Below are 24,158 nucleotides of genomic sequence, written 5' to 3'. Positions count from 1 at the left end.
AGCTACAACATTTGTCAACAACTTTGTTTGGACCAGCAGCATTTTCAGCTTTGGAGACACCTGAGATGCTAGAACAACTTGTTAAATTCTTTAAAACTAAAAAAATACCTATTAATTTTTATAGATATTTGTTATCAATAAATCAGTTTGATATGCAGATACTAAGAAATAAGTGGAATAAAGAATTAGAGGTTCCTATATTGCCTGGACAATGGAAAAGTGTCTTCTAGAGCAAGAGTGTCAATGGACCTTAAACTATGACTTATACAAAAAATAATATTTAGAATTTATTGGACTCCACTATGATTGAATAGAAAAGGTCTAAGACAGCATTTTGTTGGAGATATAATAAGGATAATGCTTCTTTAAAACACATGTTTCTACAATGTCCTATACATATTAAATTTTGGGAGAAAGTAGTGGATTAGATGACTATGACAAAAATACATTTTTCAGAGGATAATATTCTCTTGAATTATATACCTATTTCATGGAATTTGACAACTGGACAATGTAAATGGATTCTCCGTGCTTTTACTATGGCCAAAAGACTAATATTGCAGCATTGGAAAGATAAATGTATGGCCCCATTCACTCAACAGATTGAAGACCTGATTACATTGGCCACCTATGAGCAGACTGCCTATAGATGTAAACTTTTTTTGGGCAAGTATAATGAAATATGGAACTCATTTATATAAAATACAGTAGGTTAAAGATGAATGGTAGTTATAGAAATGTATTAGAAATAAATACATATGTACTTGAATAATTTTTACATTGGATAATAATAAATAGAATTGTAAGTTATAACAATATATTATACTTTGCCTTTTTTGTTGTATTTTTTCACTTTTTATGTGTTCTTTTTTTGAGAATGTACCTATCTGCATTATGATTATTTTTGTGTTTTATTCCTTTTTCTTTTTCTGTTATTATTTTAAAAGCAATAAAAAATAAATTAAAAAAACATCAACAGTAATGAACAAACAGTCAAGAAATTATGTTGCAGACTAGCACTTGATAGAACAGCTATGAAGGCCTTGATAAAGATATTCAAATGCTGTGACGTCTCTGTACCTACAGAGATCAGAACTGTACATGCCATGGTATTCCCTGAAACACTCCACGTCTGACTTTGAAGAAGCAAGATAGGAAAGATGCTTTTGAACTTTGGTGCTGGAGAATATTCCTGAGAATACTGTGGACAGCCAAAAAAACAAATAGATCATCGAACAAATCAACCCAGACTTCTTACTCAAGGCACAAATGACCAGGCTCAAATTATCCTACTTCAAAGACAGTATGAGAAGACCTAGCTGTCTGGAAAAGTCTCTAATTCTGGGAAAGGTGGAAGGAAATAGAAGAAGAGGACAACCAGTAGCAAGGTGGATGACTTCAGTTACAGTGGCAATAAATGCACAGTTGAAAGACCTGAAAGACGAGGTTAGGGACAGATCATCATAGAGAAAATCTACCTACGTGGTCACTAGGAGTCAAAAACAACTTGATGGCACATGATCAAAATCAAAGTATCTGTCACAAGACTGAAGCTCAACTAAAAGTGAACCTGGCAACATGACAGTGAACCTAAACATTCCAGTAAATCCACTAAGGAATGGCTGGAAGGAAGGAAGGAAGGAAACGGAGGGTTCTGGAATGGCCAAGTCAAAACCTGGATCAAAATCCCACTGAGATGCCCTGAGTGATTTGAAACAAGCTATACATGCAAGCAACCGTTCAAACATCGCACAACTGAAAAAATTCTGCATGCGAAGTTTGGGGAAAAATTCCTCCCGGTCGACGTCACAGACTAGACACCAGTTATAAGAATTACTTATCTGAGGTTGTTTCTGCCAAAGGGGGCAATACCAGATATTAGAGACAAAGCTTTATTGTATTTGCCATCTTTTATCTTTTATTGATTCTATTGTAATTTCTTTGTTATTGTTCCAAACCACCCAGAGTCATTGAGAGTCAGGTGGCATACAAGTTTAATAAATTATTATTTTTTCTACAGAAGGAAATGGCATATCTGTTCATTTTTATTGAATAAATGATTGAAGTAAAATTTTCATAGTTCAATTACATCACCTTTACCTTTATATACTGTTTGAATAAAGATAAAATATTGGTATGTCCACATGTTTTAAAAAAAACTGTACATGAGGTGTACTTACTTTTTCACATGACTGTATATCCTTCTTACCATTGTGTTGACTGCAACACTCTATTACCATTAAATCCAATTCATACATAAATGCAGTAGAAAACTTTTTAATGGAAAAAAAAAAATCACTATTCCAGCTCAGTTTCACCCTGGGATTACAAACTTTATGAGTCTCCCCTTTGCTCTTGGTTTTCAATATATCAGTTAATGGCAATGAAATTTGCATGAAATTGGGTATAAACTGGTGATAGAAATTTGCGAATCCTAGGAAACTTTGGAGTTGCCGGCAGGTCCATGGGGCCTCCCACACCACAACGTCCTGAATTTTTGCAGGGTCCATTTCTATGCCCCTGGTAGATATCCTGTATCCCAAATAGTCCAGTGACACTCTTGCTGTAGAAGTTAAGTCACTTTCCCATTGTCTAGGCAATATAGGAACCTCTAATTCTTTATTCCACTTATTTCTTGGCATCTGCAAATTGATTTATTGGTAACAAATATCTATAAAAACTAATGGTAGATTTTTTTTAGTTTTAAAGGATTTAACAAGTTGTTCTAGCATAGGTGTCTCCGAAGCTGAAAATGCTGCTGGTCCAAACAAAGTTAACAAATGTTGTAGCTGTAGCCCAGTTCTTTTTCAAAGAAATCACATTTTGACAACTTAGCATAGTTGCTATGCTAAACTCACATAGTTAACACCTTCTTGACCACGTTTACATGCTCCTGCTCACTTTTTGAGATCAAGATGTCATCTAAGCACACTAAGACCCCTTTGTATAAGAATTCGTGAAGAACTTCATTTATAAACTGCATGAACACTCCCGGAGCCCCAGCCAACCCGAATGGTAAAACCTTGTCTTGGTAAGACCCCAGAGGGCAATTAAAGGCGGTCTTCCATTCATCTCCTTCTTGAATGCATATGCGGAAATATGCTTCTCTCAAGTCCAACTTTGTAAAAATCGCCCCTTGTGCCACATGGGACAGCATATCCTTCATTAGCGGTAGAGGGTATTGATCGGTGGTACAAATAGCATTTAAACCTCGATAATCTGTGCATAGTCTTAAGATGCTGTCCTTTTTAGCTCGAAATAGGACAGGCGCTGCTAAAGGTGAGTTGGCTGGTTCAATAAATCCTCGAGCCAGGTTTTTATCAATGAATTCTCTGAGCAACTCCTTCTCAGTTTGGGACATAGCATACATCTTTCGTTTGGGTAGCATGGCATTCAGGTTAATCTCAATAGCACAATCTGTCTGTGGGGTGGCAATTGGTCTGACTCTTATCGAAAACATCAGCAAACTCTCTGTACTGCCATGGGATCAAAGAGCAATGCTCACTGGTGCAACCGGGGTTAGTTTTAATCATTATGCCCACTGATTCCCCATCCTGGTTCCGTTCTTCGCAAGGAAGCCCTGGATAAAATCCATCCTTAAATTCCAAGCTTCCTGACTCCCACTCCACCACAGATTTCCTGCTTTTAAGCCACAGCAGTCTCAAAATCAATGAATAATTTGCTATAGGTGCCACTATGAACTGCAAAGTCTCTTTGTGGCTCCCTATGAGCATGGCTACAGTCTCTGTATAATATTCTACAGGTCCCCCATGGGCTGCAGAACCACCCAATCGCATAAACACCATAGGATGCTTCAGCTTTCTGACTTTTAAGACTTTTAAGTCTAGCCCTGTTACTATAGCAGGATGAATTAAACATCTGGTGCACCCAGAGTCCAACATGGCGACCAAATCAGCTTTGCGTTTACTTCTTAAATTTTTTAACTGAACCCCCACCAGCAACGTTTGACATTCGTCACTTACCAAAGGATCTTCGCGCCCATCCTCTGCCTGTCTGTTGGCTCCCTTCAAAGCAGGCAGAATTTGTTTCCCGCCATCTGGGATACTTCATCTTCCGACTCCTTACCAGAGTCCTCTGAGAGGAAAAACACTTCCTACCTCCAAGCAGATGCTGTAGCTGCAGATCCCTTGCATTTTACTGGTGAAGACTTTGGAGCTTTTCTCAGTTTTGTACTGGTTGCAGATCCTGTTTTGGGGCAATCTGATGCTCGATGCCCATCTTTTCCGCACTTGAAACATAATCCCTTTTTGACCCAGCGCTCCTTTTCCTCATCCCAGGACTGACCTTGTTTTTTCACAGCTGCCTGCAGGCTGCTTGGGGCCCTGGTGTTTCTCCCCATTGCTTGGGTTCTCACTTGGCATCTGAATTGAAATTGTTTGTTCTCTACTTCCCCCGCCAAGCAGATCCATTCTCTCAACATGGGGTGGGGGGGAATCTCCTCTTCCCAGCACCCAGCGGAGCAGTTCTGGCTGTAATCCTCCTTTAAAATAATCTACTTTGGTCAACTGACCACTCACTAATTCTTCCTGCCAAAGCCTTGAACTCTATAGCATATTCAGACACAGTCTTTGAACCTTTCCTGAGTTGCTGGAGCGCTGTTGTAGCTCTTTATTTTCGTTAATGGGTCTTCAAAGCACTCTCTGAGAGCTCTCATGAAATCATCTAGGTGCTGAAGTTCAGGAGCTTCAGCATCATGCAAATGTACTACATTCAGCTGTACTATATATACAGTCAGCTGCTGGACCCTTCAATCTGGATCCCACTAGATTCACTTTAGAATATTCAGTGGGAAAGATGTCCCCAAACGCTTTCATAAAGGTGCCCACATTTGTCATGAAAAAAGACAATTGCTGGGGATCCCCATTAAACTTTATGTGTAAATCCCGGCTTCCCACTCGGGGGGGAAGGGAGACTTACATGTCCTTTGAGGGGTTCTCCCCACGAAACCAAGGGTCTACTGCTCTTCTTGACTTCGGTGGTTGGGGACTGTTGTTCTTTTCTTGGTGCCGGCTCAGGGGTAGACCTCCTGGAAGACATGCTGGAAGCCGATCCCTTTGAGTTAACACCCAATCCAGAGACAATGACACATTTTGCAGTATTATCTCCATGGATGTTACTCAGGCTTCAATGGTTTGTATCCTCTCCAGGGTAATCTCTCGTTCACTCTCTGAGTCTTGGAGCCTGGCTCTTTGGTCTTTCGATCACACCTCAGTTGACTGGCAAGGGGTGGAGGTGACTTCGCTCCCTGTCCCATCCTGCCAGTCTTGGTGGCATCGTTGTTCATCACCCAGTGGTGCTCAATCCACTTCCTTGAGGTCTGGGTGACTGGACTGCTGGAGCCAGGACTCCTGTGCTCCAGATCCTCTGATAACATCCAGTGTAATTAGTTCTGTGTTTAACTCCACCGTACAGCTTTGTGGAGGTAAGGAGATTCCCACAGCTCCTTCTGTCTCTGAATCTCCATTCGATTCAGGTCTCAGTTCAAATGATACTGTTCACTAAACATCCCCTTACTAAAATGTATCTCGTGAATAACTAAAGAGACATATTAATTTTAGAAAAAAATGAAACAGTAGCTCAGTACTTTTGCTTACCTCTGAGTTTGAACCACCATCATACGCACTAGTAGCTAATCGAGCCAAATTACACAAATGCTGAAACAAGTTTAATCCAGTCATACTAATTGTTTCAGGCTTCAGCTGAGGCATCTAAGAAACAAACAAACAAACAAACAAACAATAATAATAATAATAATTTTGAAGCTTGCGCTCAACAGAAACAGTAACCGGTTATGTAGCAAAAGATCAGTTCCACTCTACCTTTTCTAAAAAAAGATGCTTGTAGGTTTCCATTCCCATAGCATGCTGGTCTTTACTTCGTACTTGATTTAAGAACCAGTGTAGAGCATCATCATAACATTCAGAATCTTCAACTAAACAGTGCCATAGTATGTCAACTTGTTCCAGACTCAGCCCTAAAAATTCAAATATATTTTATTAATGAAATTTGCTATCCACTTTTTATTTTGATTATAATAATCCCCAAATAGTTTATAACTTGGATTAATACCCTCCTCCTCTGTAATACAAAACCAGAACAAAAAGAACAACAGTAGTACAGATTCAATTAAAAAAAACTAAGTCAGCTTTTATTTTTTATCAGTGTATCAGCTAGATCAACCAAAGCTCCAGGTCTTGGGGCTCACTATAGGGGGCCAGAAAGCAGCACCGTCTTAAATACTGAGGCTGCCTTCCCTGAAAGTGGCCAGTCCCATCTCCTACCATATCTCCCCATGGCTGTCACCATAGCAATGCTCCGCTACCCTCTCCCTATCCTGCTTTCACACTCCACCTCCCCCCATCCCCAAGGCAAAGGGACCCATCCAACTGCCCAAAAGCAAACAAGGACAGAAAGGCTCTGACCAGGCTCTGACACTTTGGCCTGGCATTCAGCACCTCCACCTGGGCATGCTCTCCATCTAGATCAGCCAACCCCAAACCGTCCACCACTCTAACCCATTCCCTTCACTCTGCCCCAGCCCCGCCCAGCTGGGCAGCAGAGAAGCCTTATACCCAAAGAGCCAGGCAGGCAGGAGGAGATGATCTCTCATTCAAGGGTGGCTGGAAGGCCCAACCACAATTTGCCTGCTCACCAACTACCAGTCCATAAAAAAGTCTCTGCCAGTCCAGATGTTCTCAGTCCAGGTGCCCATAACCAAGATGACAATCAAACACCTCTGCCCTGGGATCTCTGCCACAATATTGATCCTGGGCCACCTCAGTCCGAAGTCCTCACAGAAAGGTGAGAGGACCTGCCAAAATGGCACTGTACCAAGCGGCCAATTATGTGGCAGTCACAAGACAGCTCATCTGCCAGACTTCCACCTTGCTCCTGCTCCCACCCCACTGCTGCTGGCCACCTGGCCATCCAAGTTCTCGGCTCCCCTAGGGGGTCTTGCTGCCAGGATGTCACAGCCATACTACCTTGCCGTGTTGCACTGGCCTGACCAACCTCTATCTTATCTCCAGTAGCAGTCACAAAATGGAGGATGAAAAGCACACCCCTGCCGTCCCTCCATTCACTCTGCTGTGCCGCCAGGACTTCAGGAGCCAGCACAACACTGCTTGTCAGTTGAGTAAAAAACAGCTGATTCTTGGTGCTGCTGAGCTCCACTGACTGCCGCACCCCTTCATCAGAGCCTCTGAGATGTTACAAATCACTATTTGTTTTGTATTAAACTGGCTTTAATTAACACATCAGAGGAAAGGCAAACTGGGCAATGTTGAGTGTGCACAAAATAGAAAAAACATTTTGTTTCAAATTTGGAAGAATAGAGCTACCATTCAAAACATTTTGACTGTCAGATGAAACAATTTTTTTCTGCTATAGAGAACAGTGAAGAATAAAAAAAAAGCCCTTTGCTCTCTTATTTTTCATCTACAAATGTTGGTGGACTAGTAGTCTAGGTAGTGTATAATAAATAATATTTATCCATCCTATAGAAAAATTAGACAAAGGGTAATTTATAAAAGTAAAATAAATATCTATGGCAAATAAGATTAAACAGATGTTTAATCTTGCCTACACAAATAGCCAGAGAAATGAGCCTAGGGAAGAATCAGTGGATTCACTTCAACAAAGCTCATGAACATCTAACTGCAAAAATACACTTCTGCAAAATTTAACTAACTCCAACAATGGCCTCAAGAAAGAAAACATATGCCTACTAGTTTGCACTATAGATGACTTGGAACTAAAAAAAAATAGGACTGTGCAAACTTCAAAAAAAAATTATTTGGGCACAGCATTTTTCTGCTTTTATGAAAGCAACACCTCATTTTTCAAATATGTGTGTGATTCTGAAAAGACACAGTTGCTTTAAGGAGGCAATTCATTAAATTTACTGAAACTCTTAAAACAGCTGCAGTTTTTTCAGGCTGATGAAGATATGTGTAAACACATACACAGACATGTACACCCAAAAATATACATGACAAGGTCTCCCTAAACATAGCAAGTGAGCCTGTAATGCATTTAAATACCAATCATGATCCTCTAAATTACAATCACCTAGAAGAGTAATACAAATCTTTTCCATAGTTTGACTACTTAAAGCTTGCAGTTACAGTAAGCTTCTGAATTCCCTTTAGATATTCTTTAACTTTAAAAGCAGAAAATTCAATTTTTAAAAATTAAGATATAATTTTTTTAATAATTAAGATTTTTTAAAGAATTCTGACTTACTGAAATGATCTGGTGATCCCAGAGTGGAAAAGACACATGTCAGAAACTGAAGGCGCACCTGAACTTCTGCGCTATGGCTGTATCTATCATTGAAATTATTTAAAATGTTAGTGACCTGTAAAGCAGTTTAATATTTTTTTCAAATTAAATCAGAATAATACATCTCACTGTCTTTTATGAGGGATGCCCTAACCCCATTATCAGATGACAAATGCTTCTTACAAATGTAAAAAAAGGTAAAATGGTTGAAGTCAAGCTTTACTCCTGTAGACTGTATAGACATTCAATCAGATTTCTTAAGAAAAAACGTAGAGGAACTAAAAATTCTAAACCAAAAAGAGAATTTTAATTTGTCAATTGTAATACTGATTTTCACATCATCATTTGAATCAAAGTTAAACTAAACATTATCACAGCATACAGATTTTTTTTCATCGATGCGTGGACCAGCAAGTTTTTTCTGGTTGGGTGAACTACTTTAGTTTCTCCAGCTTCCACGGACTGCAAGGGACATGATGGTATATGGTGGCAATGCAGAGATGTGACCAAAACAGACAAGCCAAAATTCCTTTTGGAGATATTTTTAAAAAGTAAAATATCAAATGAAATCAAATCTTTATTACAGTCGCAGACCAGCGTAAATATAAAATATTTTGTTAAATAAACAAAAATTACTCTGCTAAGTAATGATTTTTGCTGCTGAATTTCTGCACTGGGGGTTTCAGTGAGGTCCAAAAAAGGGGGGGAAAAAGACTGTGAATGTAACCTGTAAGTTGCCATCCCTCTGACAGAGTACTTGCTTTATTTATTATTTCTAATATTATTATGTTTTTTATTGGCACAAACTTCGTTATATAAAACTGGAGAACAAACTATATTAGCTTGAAATAACTTTTTGTCAGTTTAAGGGTACAATCAATCACTATGAATGGAACCCCCTGAAGTTCGGCAGGTCCACTCTTTTAATCTTCCAAAAAGCACTCAAGACCTGGCTTTTCGCCCAAGTGCTGAGATAGGGTGAGATGAACTTGTTGTGGGCTGCATGGGGAAGTTTAGCTATGGTGCCAGGTCTTCTGGTTTAGTATTTTTGGTTTTAATATTGTTATTGTACATAGATGTCTATTTTTTGGGTTGTGAGCTGCCCAGAGTTTGGTACAAGATGGGCAGCTACATAAATGTTTTAAATAAATAAATATACACTACTGCTGCAGGGAAATGTTAAAAAATGTTATTCAAAATATTTTCAGTTATTATTGATGAATTATTACTGAATTTGTATCTCATATTGTAAAAGACAACATGCAATCTGCTGTGTATCTATTTCTGCATACTCAAAGATTCAAAGGTTTATATTTATCAAACAGCAGCCTCTTCGTTGTGACAAATTCTTTTTCAAATAACAAGTGCAGTAGAGGATATTTTGCTGTTTAAACAATAAATAAATACCATTTGGCATTCCCAAAGCAGCTAGAATACAAAGCTAGCATAACTACATGCGTAACAGTGCAAATATAAAAAGGTAACTCCTTCATCTCACAACAGCTCAAAATTGTCCTATTGTAGAATTCTGGAAGAGTGGCACCATTTTTCAGTTATACAATGTCCTGGCTACCTGTTCTCCACCCAGTAGTGCCTATCTATGAAGCTCCTCTATCTCTATTTATATTGAATACCCCAATCACAAAACGCTCATTCTTTTCCTTTAATTTCCAGACTCTTTACCTTTCTTCTGCTCTAATATAAACATCCCAGAACATAGACAATTTCAAGCAACTGTCAGTGCTCAGCATAAAATGTGATATAAATTAATAATGATTTTATGGCAGAGGCAAATATCAGTGGAGATGGAGCTGCATACTGCCTTAGTATAATTTTATTTGGTCAATGCCATCTTAAAATGTCAAATTCTATTTTGCATCAGAATTCATTTTATTTAGTCCCTATAGTATGGCTCCAAGGAAACATGGGGAAGTGGATAGGTAAAGGTAAAGGTTTCCCTTGACATTAAGTCCAGTCGTGTCCAACTCTAGGGAGCGGTGCTCATCTCCGTTTCAAAGCCGAAGAGCCGGCGTTTGTCCGTAGACACTTCTGTGGTCATGACTACATGGAACGCCGTTACCTGTCCGCCGAAGCGGTACCTATTAATCTACTCACATTTGCATGTTTTCGAACTGCTAAGTTGGCAGGAGCTGGGACTAGCAACGGGAGCTCACCCCGTCACGCGGATTCGAACCGCCGACCTTCTGATCGGCAAGCTCAGCGGTTTAACCCGCAGTGCCACTGTGTCCCACGGGGAAGTGGATAGGCATCAATAAATCAGATGCTGAAATAATTCTGGCTGACCAAGAGATTACTGTGGTCATGTGGAAATGGAGTTTAGCAAGGCCCAGGGGAAGGAACAGTGATGGTTCAAAATATCAAATCATGAATGGAAAAAAGATCCTTTTCCTCCAAAATCATACTTACAATGTATGTTTATGCCGTCCTTCTCTTACTGCTTGAATGTAATGTATCAAATTATCAAAGAAAAGCTTCATCATGTTAAGTTCTTTTTCAGCCCACCTGTTTCAATGTAAGAGTTCATATCATTTAATGGGAAAACCCATTGTATAAATCAGTAATTATCAGCACTGGCTGTCAAAGATTTATTATTAGTTGTACTAAAGAACATTGATGGGTGGTGATCTTAAGTTGCTCTGGGCACTGTTCCCATGCTGAAGAGTCGTTTGTTCAAGGCGGGCTTGGGGGCAAGAACCCTGCAGCATTTGTGAATGGGAGGATCTGAGGATCAATTGTAGAACTGGCGACCATATTGGCTAGTATATTTAGCTCCTTTCTTATCTCTAAATTGGATATAGATAATTTCAAAATAAGTTAAGCTACATTATAGAATGCACACATACACAGGTAGAGAATACTTATGCTGCATACATGTACCATCAAACTGTTGCTAACTCCTAGTGACCACATAAATAGAAGCTGCATACAATTCAGTAGAAAAAATATCTACTTTCCAGGGCGTTTTAAAAGTTGAGCCATGGCAGGTTATCAACCAAGTGGAGCAGAGTATGTGATCTAGTTGTAAATATAACTCTTACCAAGAAGTTATACTGAAAATATAATTAAAAGTAAGAGAATTGAAAGTAAATGCTATTTGATATCTTACTGAGAGAGGAAAAAAAATGCATCAAAAGGTGTTTAGCATCAAATCCTGTGAACAAAAACCCATGACATTCCTCATCACAACTTACTCTTCTATTACCAAGACTGGTTTCAAAACTTTCATTATTCAAAAAGATCTTGTGGATGTAATTCAAATAAATGTGGAATAAGTACAAGTTAATAGTGGGCCACCCATGACTAGTAGAGGTGCAAGCTTGTTTCAAATTTTCTATTATTTTTTTCTTGATACCTAATTATTTAAACCACAATGCAGTAGAATCTCGGTTAACCAGTACCCCTGAGGGTTGGTAGATGCCAGATAAATGTTAGTTTCTGGTTGCTTGAGGTTACTATTAAAAACAGGCGCACCAAGTTTGGACTTGCGTTTCTGCTAGAGAGGGATCGGCTGATCCCGCTCTGGCCGGGGGTGGGTTTGGGCTTGGGACGCTGCAGAGTGCCGATATGGTCCCTTTCTAGCAGAGGAGTGGGTTTGGGCTTACCTTTAAAAAGGTGGGTTTGGATTTGCCTTTCTGCTGGAGGGGGATTGGCATGGCGTGTGCCAGGTTTGAACTTGCCTTTCTGCGGGGGGGGGGTTGGGGTGGCGCGGAGCGCTGGGTTTGGGCTTGCCTTTCTGCTGGGGGGGGTGGTCAGCATGGTGTAGCACACCAGGTTTGGGCTTGCCTTTCTGCTGGAGGGGGATCAGATGGGTGCAGAGTGCCAGGTTTGGGCTTGCCTTTCTGCTGGGGGGGTCAGCATGGTGCAGGACACCAGGTTTGGGCTTGCCTTTCTGCTGGAGGGGGACCAGATCAGCGTGGTGCAGAGCGCCAGGTTTGGGCTTGCCTTTCTGCTTGGGGGTGGGGTTGGCGTGGCGCAGCACACCAGGTTTGAGCTTGCCTTTCTGCTGGAGAGGGATTGGATCAGCGCAGCGCAGCGTGCCAAGTTTAAACTTAAGTAAAGGTAAAGGTAAAGGTTTCCCTTGACGTAAAGTCCAGTCGTGTCCGACTCTAGGGGGCGGTGCTCATCTCCGTTTCAAAGCCTTGGAGCCGGCGTTGTCCATAGGACACTTCCGGGTCATGTGGCCAGCATGACTCACGGAACGCCGTTACCTTCCCGCCGAAGCGGTACCAATTAATCTACTCACATTTGCATGTTTTCGAACTGCTTGGTGTGCAGGAGCTGGGACGAGCAACGGGAGCTCACCCCGCCGCGCGGTTTCGAACCGCCGACCTTCCGATCGACAGCTCAGCGGTTTAACCCGCAGCGCCACCGCGTCCCACCAAGTTTAAACTTATCTTTCTGCTAAAGATTTGTTTTATTTAAATTTTTATTTAACATATTATTTCTTCATTTTTGTGCCGGTTGCTTGAGTTCCAGTTAATTGAGATTCTACTGTCATTATTTCCTGGGTTTTATTAGGTCAGGGTTGACTCCTGGCAACTGCCTGGACTAGTCCCTGCCCTGCAGTTCTCTATTTGTAATTAAATGAATCAGCAAAGTTTATGAAGTTGCCAAATTGAAGAATGTTTAAAAAAAATGAAATGGCTTTAAAAATTCTAAGAAATGCAAACTACTATGCCTAAGTTAATATTCTTCCTATTACATGTTCCTTTGTCTCCCTAATTAACATTTTGTCAAACTTTTTCTGGCAAATCAGTATATGTGTTTCAAAGGGTAATATATTCAAAGTTTAATACCATCCACTTATGATTAAGGAGTTACTACAGTGAGCCTCCTTTAATGATGCAAAGATAACGTCAGGTTTAACACCCAGCTTTTTCTCATGCCAAGGCATCTGACATTATCTTTTCAATGCATGAAGAAGCCATTTTGTAGAACTCCGGTGTTGAAAAAGTCAAAATGGAGTAAAGGAAACAACTAAACAACTAAATACATAATTTAACACCAAAAAGGAAGGGAAAGTTCAAGGAAAATGAAACATACAGATTGTTTGAAATCCATACACATGGCTAACTATGGATTTCTTCATCTGAGTAGAACAAAGGAAATGTGAAAAGGGCAACTGATTTCTTTAAAAAACGGCAAAGCACTAGAAAGAATAGCTATAAGGAATGAAATATTAAAACAGAAATTACAGTAAAATGTCAGAAGTGAGGCTTAAAAAAAATCTGTTTGAATTTTAAAACATAATTCTAAATTGAGAGGAACACTTAAGCAACCCCTCCATAGTTCCATATTCAGCTTCTTCTATGACTAGCTTTTTGCACTTACATTGTGATCCAATGTGTATCATAACTGCTCCCAAATTGTTGAAAGGTACCAAATAATTTTGGAAGAAGACGAAGAGAAACTACAACTGATCTAAGGAATGAAACAAAATTAGATATAAATCAGCATCTTGTATCATGGTGGTCTTTAATCTATAGCCTCTACATTAACATCATTTTTTTTCCTGTTCAATTGTGTCCAATACTCAGAGACTGCATGGATAAGTCCCTACAGCTTTCTTGGCAAAGTATTTTCAGAAGTGGTTTGCCACTGCCTCCTTCCTAGGGCTGAGAGAAAGTGACTGTGTCTAAGGCGGGACTCACAATCCCCCGGTTTCTAGCCTGATGCCTTAACCACTACACCAGACTGGCTTGCATCATCATCATATAGCTATATTTAAAGGAAAAAAATACCCAAATTATTACTGCAGCAGTAATACCTGCAGTTTATTTACCTGTTATTTGCTAAATTTTCAAGACAGCCTTCGATGAACCTCATTCGAATTTGTCTATCAGTAAACCAACATACTAATGAACATAAAAGCTTCTCTGCTTCATTTATTAAACCTTCAGAAAGATGTATCTAGGGCAAGTAAGAGAAGAGTTATTGACAATTATTATTACTTTTTCCATGGAAAATATTCTTGTGTGATATTTAACTTACTGCATCTTCATCCTGGACCAGATCCCACAAAAGGGTATTTCCCTTCTTACAAACATTATCCAAGTTAATATCTGTCACTGCGTTGCTGTTGTACTGGTGCTTATGAACTGCTGGCCCTGAGCAAAAGACAGGTGTTATTAAAAATATGGAATGTGTATCCTGACTTGAGTGGACTCTGTCCATGAATAGTTGTAAATAAGTGCTAATATACAACCCTACAAAATTGAAGAAAGTCAGGACATAGGGGGACCAAATACAGGCAAGTGCAGTTAATTTTGTTTACTAAAAATATACTACAATAAATTGGGAATTCTTTACTTCAAAATTTATTATGAACCACCATGGTACAAACATTATATGAAACTTTCTTGTGTTTCTTCTTTCTTGGAATAGTTGTATAGTTTTTAAACAACAATTATTATGTATAGCTCATTTTTAGAAAAAAATAAATCACCAAAAAAGAGTAACAGATTAATATTTAAATTATTTTTACTGGAAAATTTTAATAGCATCTGCAAATGTGTTTTGTACTTGATCTACTTTGTAGGCTAACAATGTATAGCAAGAAAAGCTAATCAATAAGGATATGCAGTGATCCAGACTCAAAGGGAAAAAGGTGATATGGAGCATACAGGGGCATTCACATTACAACTGTCAATAACTCCTTATACAATCTGTGTCTTTTCCTACACTTGCAAGCAGAAAAAGATATATTTATTTTATGCTAATGGATGCAACATATGGGCCCATGCATGCTCCAAATCTTTTCTTGTATGCAGCAGAGCTCCATTCCATTATGCCATACACAATCAACATCCACAAGGATCACTGGATGGGAACATATCACTGCAATCCAAACCACAGGTTTTTCTTCTATCTATGTATGGGGCAAATACATGCCTAACCCTAACCTACATGCAGCTTTAATCATAAATATAACAAAGGGTGCATGATAAAACATATTTTTTATTAATTGCTATTTAATCAGAATCATATCTATCCCTCCGTCCCTCCCTCCACAATGAGGAGGAGGCAGAAAATAAGCATAATGAAAACACTCAGAAGTTCAAAACAAGGCAGTAACTTTGGAGCTGTAGGCCTGATACTACTCCAGCCTTTAGATAATGTCCAAGAAGATGTTTGAATAACATATTTTTCTTGTAGTTTTAGATGGCTACATATTTTTAACAATCCTTAAATGCCCTTATGTTATACTTACTTTCCAATGGAAGCTTGCAATTGGGATGCAGCATCCTTAGGCTCTGGTGTTGGTATTGTGGTGATTCCTAAATTATTCTAAGTTTAATTTTATCTAGAATGTTGTAATTGTATGTAAATAACCCTATGAAATTTTGGCAACAGGCTGGAATACAGTCAAAATACTACTATTGAAAGCCAAATACATTTCTTACACTATTTGAAGAACTTCTATTAGTTAAATGATTTTATTGTTTTATTTTAAAGGTAAATCTATAACACCTTTATCTTCTTTTAAATTCTAAGACAGAGAATACCCTTTTACTTTTATCTAAATTATAAAGGAAATAGTTCATAAAACAAGATATCTGCCTGACGTCAGAAAAAATGTGACTTAGTACTAAGAATGTCTCTCTAGAGATTATGCTTTATAACTGGATTACCATTGCTGAAAAAGCACTTTTTTGTTATTAATAGCATGTCCCTGACAAAGGAGACATCTATTCTGAGGAGAGGTATCTGGTATATCAGAAAAAGTAGTTTAGCTCTTTATAGATTTCGTTGTTGTCATTCAAGTTATACTTCACCCTTCCACTTATGAACTGTGTTCAATTAACTTTTAACACAAGTAAAATTAAAAACAAAACACAATTATAGAATTACTTATAGAAATAAGTCTAACAACACCCATTCATTAATGAGCCAGATTATTTTCTGAAGGCCTGCTTGCATAAAACTATTTTTGCCTGCTGTCAGAGGTACCAACTTGTAATGAAGTCTGAGCTCCCCTAGCAAAAAGTTCTAAAACCTGAGAGCAACCAGTGAGAAGGCAATCTCATACACTCCCATCAAATGTCCCTCTGATGGTGGACAGGTCATGTTTTCCCAGAAGTTCTGAAGTCCATAAGCGATAATATGGTCTAAGAGGCTGCTCTTAAATCATGTAGAATGTTACAGGTCATAACAAACACTTTGAAATGTATTTGTTAGCTGACTGGCTAAATAGCCAGTTGACCTTTTTTAAAAAAAACAAAACACTGGAGTCAAGTCATTCGTAGAACCTGCTCAAATCAATAGCCCACAATATTCTGTACAGGCACTACATGTTTTAATCTCACATCTTGTGCTTTACTAGACATGGAGATATTAGGTCAGTGATTTCTTAAAAAAAATACATGTAGGAAATGTTTCATCTCACAATGTTACATTCTACAAACTAATCAAGCTTGTAAAATCTGTAACATGAAGACCATGATTATAGTAGCAGGAAGGTCAATAACTTGTATGACACTATCTCCACCAATCCAATGTTATACTATTTTGTTTTGTTTATATTTTCAGGGGTTGATTGAACATTATCCTTGATTTAATTAGTTCTTACCTTGGCTGAGATGCTCATGATAAATGGAAGCAAGATTTGGAAGGTGCTGCTGAAGATGAGAAGTTAGTTCAGCATGTGAGTTAATCTGTACCAATTCTTCTTCACATCCTGATTCTTCCCCATCAAAATCTGCCATATTTTTCTCCGATTTTGCACTGACTTGAGAACTGCTACAACTGACATCATCAGCACTTAACATATCATCAACCATGTGCCTATAACATAAAAGCAAGTATATACTAACTATAGCTTTTTGTACATGCAAACTATAGAAGAATAGCACTTTTACATAATCAAAGGGAAAAATGTATATTGGCCAGAGGAAAAACTTTTTTTCTCATTAACAATGATGCATGTGAATGCATGGGCAAACTTACATGTACCCATAAACATAGTTTTCTATGGCTCTGACACACTAAATCCATAGTACAGACCCCAGATGTCAAACCACTGATGGCAACTACTGTAGCAACACCTTCTACAGGCAGTCCTCACCTAATGACTATATGTTCCATGACCATTCAAAATTACGACAGTGCTAAAAAAAATGGACTTATGGCCGGTGCCCAAAGATACAGCCGTTGAAGTGCCCCCACAGTCACGTGATCAAAATCTGGGTGCTTGGCAGCCCGCCAGCATTTATGACTGCAGGGGCACTGGAACTCTCCCCACCCGTCTATCTCCCCCCTCCATCTATGCCCTTTTAGCCCTCTGTGGCCCTGCACTTTGCCGCCCCAGCTGACCTTGCCGTCTTATTGCTCCTGCTGCTGACAAGGCATGCCCAGCCGGGCTGGCTTCACTGGCAGGAAAAAAAAAGGGGGGGCAGCTAAAGACAACCCCTCAACGGCAGCATCCCAAAACACCCCTTTTCACCACGCTCCTGGGCAGGGCTGGAAAACGGAAAAAAGCTGTGGGAAACGGGAAAAAAAAAAAAAGGTAAAAGCAGCCCTTTGCAAAGAGCTGCTGGGCAGGGCTGAGCTAAGCTAAGGTAGTTCAGCCCCACCCAGAAGCTCTGCAAAGGGACTGCTTTGAGCTCCCCCCCCCCCGCTTTTTTTTTGCAACCAAAGCCTGGCCCTGCCCCATCCAAAGGCCAGGCCAGGCATGTCATCAGCAGTAAGAGCAAGAAGCCAGCGAAGTTCAGCTGGGGCAGCAGAGCACAGGGGGCAGGGGTCTCGGAGTGAAAGGTGGCAAGGGCGTCTGCAGCTGGGACTGGGCTGGGGCATCTGCAGCTTCCTGGGGTGTGGCAAGCAGCCTCAGAGTCATGCGGTTCTGGGACTGCTTCCTGCCCCGCAAGGCAGGATGCAGGGCAGCCAAAAGGGCAGAGATGGTGGGGGAGATAGGTGGGTGGGGGGAGTTGGAGACAGTCCCTTACCTTACTGAGGCTTGGGGCTGGGAGGATCCAAGCCCAGAATGGCTTGGATTGGGGAGGGTGCTCAGCTAACGATCCGTAAAATTCACTTAACGACAGCAAGGGGGAATTGCCAGGATTGCCATAGCTAAGCAATGCAATCATACGACATCTTGCATTATGACCACATCCCTTAACGATGGAAATTCCGGTCCCAATTACCATCGTTGCGGGAGGACTACCTGTACAGAGCTGGCTTTCCAGCCATTTTTGAAGTGGCTAGCAGGCCATCGGTTCTGTTTTTTGGTTTTTCGTATTACTATTTTAGAAACAAAAGAAACAGGTTCATTGCAGCCTGATCAGGGATAGAGCTACCACATCTGTATGAAGAAAGTTAAGTATCTGTTTGTTTGGGTGAAAAATAAATGAAGCAGGAGAAACAGTGTCTGAATGTTTCACACTGTAGCAGTGTTGCTTCCAAGTTCAGACACCCAAGGAGGACAGAGTTTTTTGGGAGAGCATGTCATTAAATTCAAGCACTGTGCCATCTTTTACTTTTTTTGTTTTGCACTTGCTTTTGTTGTTCTTATAGTTGGGGGATGGGGATTATGTTATTTGTCATCATTTTAATCATATTGCAGATGTTTTAATTTTTGCTATACTGTATTATGTAAGCTTCTGAGACTCATTAGATTGTGGTGGGGTATAAATAAATAAATGCAGATTAGTCATTAATTAACACTACTATCTCCTGCCATGGTTAAGACAGTATATAAGAAACATGTCTAAGATCTTTTACTATATATCTAGCCATTTTCAGACTGTGGTTAACACTCTCCATCTTAACTACAATCTTTGCTATGGTCTGGTTTTGAATACCATGCCAGATCTAGCTAGAAGTTAACTTAGTATGTTGTATAACCAAGTCAATAAAAAGTAAAACTAAAACTAAATGTCCTTCCAATACATAATATTCATACTCCATTATGTACCATATAAGATTTCTAGTCTGGTAAATGCGTACATGAAATGGGCGAAATAGTTATTCTGAGCTTGAAACAAAATATTAACGTTTTTAGAATTACCCTATAAAGAACAATGGGAACTCAAAAGAAGCCCTTCCTAATTTTTTATCCTCTACTGGCAAAAATAAGTTGGGCAGTAATCCATGATGAAAGTTATCTTCCACTTTAATATATAAAGAATGGCAAAATGATTTTTTAAAAAAATTGAACACTGTGTAGGCTCAACAGAAACCCTAAGCCATACGTTATCATACTGTTCCCTATATAAGGACTCTAGACAGATCCTTTTAGATCTGATATTGAACAAATTTCCATATGATTTCTATTTAATGCTACTTCTTTCGGACAAGGACCCAAAAATATTCTCCCAGGTTGCCCGGTTTTATGCTACCTTCTCCACAATACGCCGCACCGTTACTTAGGTCTAGAATTTCTTAACATAGTATTTTATTTCTATTATTTTAGTATTTTTATTCTTAAATCTTATCATACTAAGTGTGTGTGTGTATAATATTTTTATCACCGCCCATCTCCCCCCATACGGGGGACTCTGGGCAGTTCACAATAAAATAATTTAATATTCAATAAAATCATAAATAATATCATTCATCAATAAATATCCATATCAATAAATATAAATATAAAATGTAATGAGATCCAAATAATGGCAGATCTAATTCCACCCAAAGGGGGACAAGACTGGCCTTGGCAGGCCTAGGGAACTAACCAACTCCAAGTGTGGCTCTTCCTCTCCCTACTCCACGCATGGTGACAAAACCAGGTCTTCAATTGTTTCCTGAAGTCCAAAAGAGAGGAGGCTAGCCTCACCTCTGGGGAAAAGGTATTCCAAATGGTGGGAGCTGCTGCAGAGAAGGCCCGCCTCCTGGACCTCACCAGATGGAATTCTCTTGCAGAAGGAGTCCACAGCATGCTCTCTCTGCATGACCGGGTGGGTTGGGTTGATGTAACAGGGATGAGACGGTCCCTTAGGTAACCTGGCCCCATGCCATGTAGGGCTGTAAAGGTGATAACCAACACCTTGAATTGGACCTGGAAGCAAACTGGCACCCAATGCAGCTTGTGAAGCAAAGGGGTAATATGTGCTGATCTTGAAGCACCCAAAATCGCCTGTGCGGCTGCATTTGGGACCAGCTGTAGCTTCTGGATACTCTTCAAGGGTAGCCCCATGTACAGCGCATCACAGTAGTTTATATGGGAGATGACCAGGGCATGAGTGACCATTCTAAGGGCCTCTCGCTCCAAGAAGGGGCGTAACTAGCGCACAACATGAAGTTGCGCAAAGGCTCTTCTGGCCAAGGCTGCCACCTGCTCTTTGAGCAGGAGTCGTGAGTCCAAGAGGATCCCCAAGTTATGCATCGGGTCTGTCTGGGGCAGTGCAACCCCATCCAGGACTAAAGATGGCAAATTCCTAGGAGCCGAGGGGTCATTAACCCACAGCCACTTCATCTAACCAGGGTTCAGCTGAAGCCTGTTGTTCCCTGTCCAGACCCTCACAGCCCCCAGGCACTTGGAGAGGGTGGAGACCACATCACTTACTTCACCTGTGATGGAGATGTATAACTGGATATCATCAGCATATTGATGATACCTCATCCCGTGGAGATGGATGATCTCACCCAGTGGTTTCATGTAGATGTTAAAAAGGAGAGGAGAGCGTACTGACCCCTGCAGCACCTCACAAAGGAGGGGCCATGGACCCTATCTTTCCTCCCTTATTAACACCGACTGGGATCGGCCCTGGAGGAAGAAGGTGAACCAGCGTAAAACCACGCCGCCCACCCCCAACAACCTGAGCCACCCCAAAAGGATACCATGGTTGATGGTACTGAAAGCCGCTGAGAGGTTAAGGAGAGCAAGGATGGATGCACTGCCTCCATCCCGCTCCCGCCAGAGATCATCCATAAGTGCGACCAATGCTGTTTCTGTCCCATATCCGGGCATGGGACATCTTACATTTATACATTATATAAATGTACGATGGTTACTCTTATATATTTTGATTGTATCTGGCCTTAGGGCTGTAATAAACGTGTTTCTGCTTAACAATGCTTCTGCTGCTTCCTATGGGAATTTTAAACCACTCAGTTCAAATCTGAAAAAAATGTTTAACTACAGGTAGTCCTCGACCTACAACCATTTGTTCAGTGACTGCCTGAAGTTATGACAGCACTGAACGAATGGTGATTACAACCGGTCCTTGGAGCTCTGGCTGTCCCAGCACCCCTGTGGTCACGTGATTGCATTCTGGGTGCTTGGCAACCAGCTCACACTTATGACCAGCTGTAGTGCCCCGCAATCAAGCAATCCCCATTTGCAGCCTTCCCTGCCAGCTTCCCGAGAAAGTCAGTGGGGAAGCTGGCAAGGAAGGTTTCAAGTTGCTGGGGTAAGTCTCCCACACCCACACCCCCTGCTCCAGCCCCTCTGTGCTCATGCCAGCCACTCACACACCTTCGCACACTCTCCCTGACCCTTGCTACACCTCCCTCACACCCTCATGTACACCCTTGCACACTCCACGGGCTGCATCCTCCCCGACCCTCCCTTGCACCCTCTCTGACCCGTGCCTCTCGCACACCCACTCACACCCTCCCCCACCTGGCAGCAGCCACTTACCTGCCTACCTGGGATTTGGAACTTCCTACTGGCTTCACCACTGACTTTGGTTGTGGGAAGCTGACAGGAAGTTGCCTCACCTAAGGATTGTGGGATTCAGTTAACGATGGCAACTGGGACTGCAGGGATTGCCATCGCTAAGCAAATGTGGTCATGCTTTATGACTGCAATGCTTAGCAATGGAAATTCCGGTCCCAATTGCCATCATGAATCGAGGTCTACCTCTTTATGATTTAATAGGAATAAAAGAGACTTGGGCTGACTTTTATGATTGGAATATAGCAACAGAAAAGTAGTATTTGTTCAAAACCAATAGAAGAAAAAAAAAAAAAAAGAGTTCCATTACATGCTACAAATATACACAGATGCTCAGAAATACAAGTGAATTAATTAAACAATACTGTAAAAATATATGGATTAAAATTATATAAAATAATAAAAGTAATACTGTTAGTGGTATCTTCTATGACCAAACAAACCAAGCAGAAGATATGGACAATGATTTCCAAAAGAAAACTGAAGATCTTCTGAAGAGGCATACAGTAAACTAATTGTAATAGGAGACTTTCATTACCCTTTTACAGATGGGAGACAAACTCTGCCAAACCAGATCTTTACAGGAAATTCCTGACTTTTGCTGCTAATAATTTTCTCAAGAGGCTGAATGAAAGCAGAACAGGATCAGCAATCCTTGACTTGATAACAACAAACAGGGAACTGAAGGAGCAAGAACATTTGGAGAAAGTGACTGTATGATGCTGGAGTTCTTCATATTAAGGGAAACTAAAGCCAACTGTAGTCAAATGCATTTCTTGGACTTTAAGAAAACATATTTTAATAATCCTACAAGAGAGATAAATAGGATTCCATGGCAGGAGAGGCTAATGGAAAAGAGGAGCTCAGGTGGACAGGTGGATCAATATACCCATTGTCCAATGCTAGGCAGAAATAAAGGAAAGGCAAAATAAGCAAATCCCTATTTTTACTCAAGTCTTCTCTAACAAGAGAGTAAATGAAGTACAGGAAGAACAAGCAGCTTCCAATTGATAGAAACACAGTTAAGAAATACCTATTTACCTGAATTAGCTTACATCTGCAAGACCAGAGAATGGCATGCTAGAGCGCTGGTAGAGCTTGATAATGTCTGGCTAAAATTGTATATATTATTTTTCAGATCCCTAGTGACAGTTGAAGTGCCAAATGGCTGGAGAAGGGCAAATACTGCCCTATTCTAAAAATGGAGCAACTGACAATGTAGTTAGATGTTGATACCTGCTAAGACTCTAAAGTAGATTCTAAAGTAGGAATCATTCTGTAAGGACCTTCAAAAACATGCACTGATTTCCAGATGTTAGCATGGATTTGTGAAAAACTAGCTTTGCCAGCCTACACTTATCTCATTTTCTAATTGACTAGCTTTCCTAATATATTGTGGGAATGCTGTAACTGTAATACATTAGATTTAGTAAAGCATCTGACAAAATATCCCATTGACATTCTGATTCACAAGCTAGTTATGTATGCCCACAGCTTACTCATCAAAGGTGCCTCAAATTAGAGGGTATAAAGTAGGCTGCTGCAAGATTAAGTTCTGGGTCCTGTGCTCTTTAACATTAACATTAATGTGTTAATAAAATTAACACATTAATTTTATTAATGACATGGAAGAAGAGGTAGAGAGGAATGCTTATTAAAATTTGCTGATGACAATATTCAACATGATCTTAATTGGTTAGAACAATGGGCTGAAAATAATGGTTAATTTTAACATTATGCACATTAAAATTATGCAATTAGGTACAAAACAGGGGTATCTTTGGCAACAGTACTTGTGAAAAAGATTTTGGAACAGAAGGTGATTAAATTGAGTTTTAACTGGACTACCATCCTATTTTCCTTTGTGGTCCAAGGATGAAATCTAGGGAACAAGAGTTTCTTTGGTATTCACATTATCCTTAAGTCAGAACCCTCAAAACAACGTGAAATAAATTGTCTCATTTTGTCCCAATCTTGAAGCAAAATTCTGGAATGCAAGATGTTCTCTTCTCAGAAATGGCTGCTCAAAGCTCAAAAATTTTAAATCTCAGACCATTTTGAAGAACTCTAATTTCTCATTCGTAGCTGCAGAGATAGGATTTGCTGAGATTGCAGTATGAAAATCCAAGTACTTGTTTAGCTCCAAGTACTATGAATCACAATGAGAATTTACGTTGTAGTTTATGCTACAAATAGTGCAAATGTTTACACAAACAACTAA

The 24,158-nt window shown here is 40.1% G+C and overlaps 1 protein-coding gene across 1 annotated transcript in view; it reads right to left on the bottom strand.

Annotated features, from left to right (window-relative positions):
• Nucleotides 1-24,158, bottom strand: part of USP34 (ubiquitin specific peptidase 34) — a 617,663-nt gene that overhangs the window by 549,657 nt on the left and 43,848 nt on the right. The window contains exons 16-23 of the mRNA XM_063301132.1: nt 16,895-17,109; nt 14,317-14,432; nt 14,108-14,235; nt 13,657-13,746; nt 10,732-10,827; nt 8,266-8,348; nt 5,841-5,995; nt 5,616-5,729 (exon numbers count right to left, since the gene is read on the bottom strand). Of these exons, the coding sequence (XP_063157202.1) occupies nt 5,616-5,729; nt 5,841-5,995; nt 8,266-8,348; nt 10,732-10,827; nt 13,657-13,746; nt 14,108-14,235; nt 14,317-14,432; nt 16,895-17,109 (997 nt within the window). The remainder of the gene's footprint in view (nt 1-5,615; nt 5,730-5,840; nt 5,996-8,265; nt 8,349-10,731; nt 10,828-13,656; nt 13,747-14,107; nt 14,236-14,316; nt 14,433-16,894; nt 17,110-24,158) is intronic.

This window comes from Candoia aspera, chromosome 1, assembly GCF_035149785.1.
Source record: "Candoia aspera isolate rCanAsp1 chromosome 1, rCanAsp1.hap2, whole genome shotgun sequence".
Taxonomy (NCBI): Eukaryota; Metazoa; Chordata; class Lepidosauria; order Squamata; family Boidae; genus Candoia; species Candoia aspera.
The sequence above is the reverse complement of the archived record's forward strand: the minus strand, read 5'-3'. Positions and strand labels throughout refer to the sequence as shown.